The sequence below is a fragment of the Haliotis rufescens genome, unplaced genomic scaffold (genome assembly GCF_023055435.1).
Source record: "Haliotis rufescens isolate VD_foot unplaced genomic scaffold, xgHalRufe1.0.p SCAF_34, whole genome shotgun sequence".
In the NCBI taxonomy this organism is placed as follows: domain Eukaryota; kingdom Metazoa; phylum Mollusca; class Gastropoda; order Lepetellida; family Haliotidae; genus Haliotis; species Haliotis rufescens.
In genome coordinates, this window is record NW_025964046.1 from 727,814 (window position 1) to 733,813 (window position 6,000).

The 6,000-nt window shown below is 41.5% G+C and overlaps 2 protein-coding genes across 2 annotated transcripts; both read right to left on the reverse strand.

Annotated features, from left to right (window-relative positions):
- Positions 1-278: 278 nt before the first annotated feature.
- LOC124112069 lies at positions 279-1,730 on the reverse strand. The gene has a single exon (XM_048380900.1). The coding sequence runs from the start codon at positions 1,728-1,730 to the stop codon at positions 279-281; it is 1,452 nt and encodes a 483-aa protein (XP_048236857.1).
- Positions 1,731-2,055: 325 nt separating this feature from the next.
- LOC125372030 lies at positions 2,056-3,510 on the reverse strand. Its single transcript, XM_048380901.1, has one exon. The coding sequence runs from the start codon at positions 3,508-3,510 to the stop codon at positions 2,056-2,058; it is 1,455 nt and encodes a 484-aa protein (XP_048236858.1).
- Positions 3,511-6,000: the final 2,490 nt, after the last annotated feature.

A 6,000-nucleotide genomic window follows, 5' to 3' on the forward strand; every position in this document is an offset into this window, starting at 1 on the left:
CACATAAGCAGCTATCACTGTATAACAGCCGCCCCAAATTTGGGAACTAAATTTTAAACTAAATAAAGATCATGTCAATGTTTCACAATAAATCAAAGTTCATGATTTCTTCAACCTGAAAGAAACACATTTGAAACAAAACATGGAATCAATGGCTATCAAAATGTCATTAATTGTCAACTGGTTCAGGCACATTGTCTTATTCAGTCATATTTTGGCAATTTGATCAATTTTGACACTGGTCGGAGAATCTCATTGTCACTGGTCTTTACTTTTGCTTATCGTACTCTACCGTCGGACCCTGCATAGGTCTCTATCACTTGTCCAATCTTCCACTCACTGCGAGTGTGAAGAGGGTCAATGATTAGCACAACATCGTCAGTTTGTACATTGCGCCGTTCGTCCGTCCATTTCACACGTGGCTGGAGATTTGGCAAGTACTCCTTGATGAATTTCCTCCAGAAGTGATCAGCTAGTACTTGACTTTGACGAAATCGTTTCTTTGTTAGTCTGTCTTCATTCAGGTAGACAACCTGAGGAAGTGCTGGGTCTGATCTCCCGATCAGCAAGGTGTATGGAGTTACAGGATCGGTATCGGAGATGTCCGATGAGGTGTAACCCAGAGGTTTGGAGTTCAAAATAGATTCTACCTCTGTCATGACAGTTCTCAGGACAGATTCACTGACGGATTCAGTTCCTAGTATACTGCGTAGGCCATACTTGATTGATCTAATTTCACGTTCCCACAATCCACCAAAGTGAGGGGCAAATGGCGGATTGAATTGGAATCGGATATGGTTCTTGGCGAGTTTTTCTTTCAGTTCAGAGTTCATAGCTTCAAAAGCTTTGCACAATTCATTTTCACCACCTTTGAAGTTTGTGCCACAGTCTGACAACAGTTCAAAGGGACAACCCCTCCTGGAGATGAATCTGCGAAGGGCCATTAGGAATGCGTCCGTGTCCAGACTGTCAAGTATATCAATGTGGACGGCTCGGGTTGTCATGCATTTAAAGATGATTCCATACCTTTTCTCTCTGTGTCTGCCAATCTTTATATACATAGGCCCAAAGCAATCTATTCCTGTCGAATAGAAGGGTGGTTTGAACAGTCTTAGCCGAGCCTCTGGTAGGTCGGCCATCAAAGGAATCTCTGGATTTGCTCTCCATTTCTGACAATCATGGCATTGTCTCTGATGTTTTTTAATAGCTTCACAGCCTCGAAGAATCCAGAATTTTCTTCTGATTTCACCGTGTAGTCTTTCAGCACCATAGTGGTGGAGGTCAGAGTCATATTTCTTTATGAGGAGCTTCGTAACATTATGATTTGGATCTAGAACAATGGGATGTTTTACATCGATTGACAGTTCATCACATCTTCTCAGTCTACCACCAACACGTATGACGTGATGGTCTTTATCATACTCTGGACTGAGTTGCGAGAGCCTGCTGTTAGATGCTATTCTCAGACCTTTGGATAATGCTTTCATTTCATCTGGAAGGCATTCTTCCTGAGCTTGGCGATACAATTGTAGTTCAGCTTTCTCAACATCAGTACCATTGATGGAGGCCGCCCCATCGGGATCCTCGATAGTATTGATTGTGGCATCAAGGAGTTTTTTCCCATGATCGATGTAGAGATGTATCAGCTTTGGGTTGAACTGTGGTGTGACTGCAGAAGGCTTTCTGTAGTTCAACACTACAGGGATCAGTTTCAGGTTTTGGTTTTGCATCACTGAGAGGCCATTCAGTATCTGAAAGGTTTAGAAATGCTGGGCCATTTCTCCATCTTGTCTCTGCACACAAGTCCTGCATGGTCTTTCCTCTGGTGATATCATCGGCCGGGTTTTCCTCTGACGGGATATATCTCCAGTCATGATATTCAGTAAGTGTTTGAATTTCTGCTACTCGAGTTCCCAGAAACACTTTGTAGCGACATGATTGGGATGTCAACCATGCTAGGACAGTTGTTGAGTCACTCCACATGATCACTTTGTCAATGTCAATGGTCATTTCACTGGTGAGTGTGCTGGCAAGCTGGGCTCCTTTTAGAGCAGCTTACAGTTCAAGGCGGGGCATTGAGAGGGCTTTCTTAGGAGCCACTCTGCTTCGTGCCGCAACAAAGGAGACATGAGATGATCCATCATTGGTCTCTGACTTGAGGTATGCGACAGAACCAGATACTTTTTCTGATGCATCACAGAAAATATGTAACTGTCTCTGATTGACTGGTTCAGGTGGATCAATGCATCTTGGAAGTGAGACTTGGTTCATAAGTTTCAGTTCAGATTCCCACAGATGCCATTCTGTGAGAAGTTCACATTCTGGAAGTGGTTCTCCCCACTGAGGTTTGTGTTGCCACAGTTGCTGAACGATGACTTTGGCTCTTGCTAGATAAGGTGTGAGGAATCCAAGAGGATCGTACTGACTTGCTAGTATCCTATATACTACATTCAGTGTCAGAGTAGAATATGCAATGGGTCTGTACTTGTAAGTGATACGATCCTTTTCACATTGCCATTGAAGGCCAAGAGTTCCTTCGTGTGGTTCAGTGTTGCCTTGCATGAGCCACAATTCACAAGTTTCAGATCTGGCTTCACTGGGCAAGTCCTTAACAACGTCAGGATCATTGCTTATCCACTGTCGGATATTGAATCCACCAGACTTCATAACATGACGTAGTCTACTTATGAACTCCCTGGCCTTATCAACTGTAGGGAATCCAGACAAGCAGTTGTCAACATAGAAGGAATCTTGAACTGCTTGTTGCACATCAGGATATTCCTCTTTGTTTTCTGTGCCCAGTCTCTGAATTGCATATGTGGCACAACATGGTGAACAAGTTGTACCGAATGGTAATAATTGCCATTCATATATTGAGACATCCCTCTCTGTATCCATTTCCCTCCAAATGAAACGAAGCAGGTTTCTGTCTTCAGGCAACAGTCGGATCTGATGAAACATAGTTTTGATGTCTCCTGACACAGCTATGACATGTTGGCGAAATCTCAAAAACACCCCGAGTAAGGAGGCACCTAGTGTCGGTCCTGGAAGTAACTGCTTATTCAGTGAAAGTTTCTGATATTCGTATGAGCAATTGAATACCAGTCTGTGTTTACCATGTTGTGCGATAACGTGATGTGGGATAAACCAGGACTCTGGTGTTGAAGATGCTTCTTCTTCACTTATCACTTTGACATATCCCTTGACAACAAGTTCTTGGATTTTCTCATTGTGTATGGATGCTATGTCAGGATGCTTGCTGAGTCTTCTCTCAGTTCTTCTCATGTTCTCTAACACAGACTCTTTACCTGTTTTGAGTACAGTCTTGTCAGGTATTCTGAGAAGAGGAGTGGCGAAGTGGATTTCACTATCTACTGTCACTTTGACGGTTTTGTCCTCAAGGGTTTTGAAGGCAAAATGGTCTAGCTTGGATCGAGTCACCTGTTTTGTGGTGTATGGCAAGATGTCGATCTTCCATAGCCTCTCAACATCATCAGTGATCTGGTTCATGGGTACGTTTAATAATAGTTGAAACAAGTCGGGTCTGGTACACAAAGTCAATTCACAAGGCTCAAAAATCTGGTTCACTCGGATCAGGATCAACACATGTGCTCCACATGGTGGCTGACACCTTGGATCTAACAAAAGTGGAATTTCAGAAAAATTGGATATAGACTGGGTTAATACTAAAACAATGAATAGTATTAATTAATTGAAGCCCAGGTAAAATATCTCCAAACACATAAACAGCTATCACTGTATAACAATTATTATTATTAGTAGTAGTATTAGTAGTAGTAGTAATTACACGGTCCTGTGATTCAACATAGACGTAGGTGAACATTCGACTGAAGCACGAGCAACTTTTCAATGAGTTACAATTAGAAAAGTATTCATCATCTGACCTCAGGTCATCACCATGGAGGAGCCAATCACGGGACTGAAATTCGATCTCACACATGTGTTTGATACCAGTTATCTCAAATGGGTTTCTCAACCACAGGTGTGGAAGAAATGTTTATGACTGGTGGTTATTACTGGCAGGAAATGAAGGAGGCACTAATAATAATCGAGTGATGGTACTGACCTTTACTGCTAGTATAGAATGTATGTATGTATGTATGTGTGTGTGTGTGTGCGTGCGTGCGTGCGTGCGTGCGTGCGTGCGTATGCGTGCGTGCGTGTGCGTGTGTATGTATGTATGTATGCATACAATTATTTATGTATGTTTGTATGTATGTGCGTGCGTGCATGCGTGCACGATATATATATATATATATAGATATATATATATAGATATATATATAGATATATATCCTCTACTTTCAGACAGCTACAACTGTTTGGTTGCTGCTGCTGCTTTCAACACAGGTCTTTTACCCTGTGTTGCTCTACTCGAGATGGCGCGACTGGTGAAGCCAGGTAACAAAGTTTTACTTTCCCTTCACTCACTGGACATGAATCGTGTGTCCTTCAAGTAGGAATTTACAGACACTGTATTATCTTGACTTGAGGACTGTCTTTATAATTATGTCCGGGGGACCAACTAATATGTAATGATTTCAACGAATCCCACATTTTACAGACACGCCGTGATACAACTGGGATACTGTTTAAAACACTCACTCAGTTATTTCGAGGAGGTGAGGTTGTGGCTTTGCTTTTTTGTCTCCTGTTACAGCAAAGCAGCTCTTTATATAAATAGTTTTGTTAATTGTTTTCCAGGTAACCATATCATCGGCCAGAGGCCTACAAATAAACACACCCTTTCCTTTACCATTTTCCTTTGACACTATACAGAATCACGCACACCTCCTTATTCTTCTTATGATGCTTTACCCTTTCCCTTCATAACATTACACATTGTTTTCCTTGTGCTTTGCTTTGGATTTCTTGTTCTTGTGCCAGCATCACACGACTGGGGACAACAGAAATGGGATAAAGGCATTGTAGCAATGTGGGCAAACGAACCTGGGTCGTAACCACCATCCCCTGAAGGTGGATATTATGTTTTACAGGTTGCATGCTTTGTTTGGTTCTACAAGGGATACGTTCAGAAACCCCCCGGGGTATTACTATAAGCGTACCTTTCAGATAACTGGAAATAGTCCAATACTGACATATTTGAAGTACTGAAGTTTTGAGAGTAGCTTAACATATTCGAATGGTAGACAAATAGTTTATTTTTTACCATTAAATCTGTGACTCAAGAGATCCATTTCAACTCTCCTGAATGTTGCTGTGTCAAAGTGTATTTTAACCTATAAACAAATCAGCGAGAAATTAGGACCTCGTGTCTGAAACTATGACCATTTCAGTAAATATATTTCGAAAGTTCTAAGCTATTGCGTAAGTCCCATATTTTTGACAAAAGAACCGATCTGATGTTTCGGTGTTGTCTATTACAGGAGGTCTGATATGCTTCGGGGTCCCTGACGCTCGCTTCACTGACGTAAAGGAATACAACAACAGACTGGAACCTCTGATGCAGCGGATAGAACAGGATGGACTGTGGCAACTGTTGGACAAGAAACACTATGATGACTTTTATGATGATGCAAATCCTGGAAATGTCTTCAGATATATTGTTCGTGCTTCTGATGTCAATGTAAAACTATACGTAGAAAAGCTTTGTCATGCATGTTGACGTTCTTTCACTGGATACAACAATGTTGAAGAAATCCATGAATTATTATAACGGCTGTAGTGGTGTAGCATGTACATATTAATCCAATTATTACTGAAACAATATCCTCTCGTTACAAAGCACGTTGTGGAGACTGGTATGCACAGTTTTACAGATAATGCAGCCTCGTCTTGCTCATTTTTTGTCGGTCGGAGCTGTTAGTCCGTCTACTATCTTCTTGCCACCAGGTGGCGCTCTCCCATTTGAAACAATATAATATCTCTCTTCAGTGTATTTACTTTCCGTTTGTTAACTAATAAAATCCTTCTATTGTACAGGCCTTTCATGGTCTTTTATTAGTTTTTCCCTGAAAA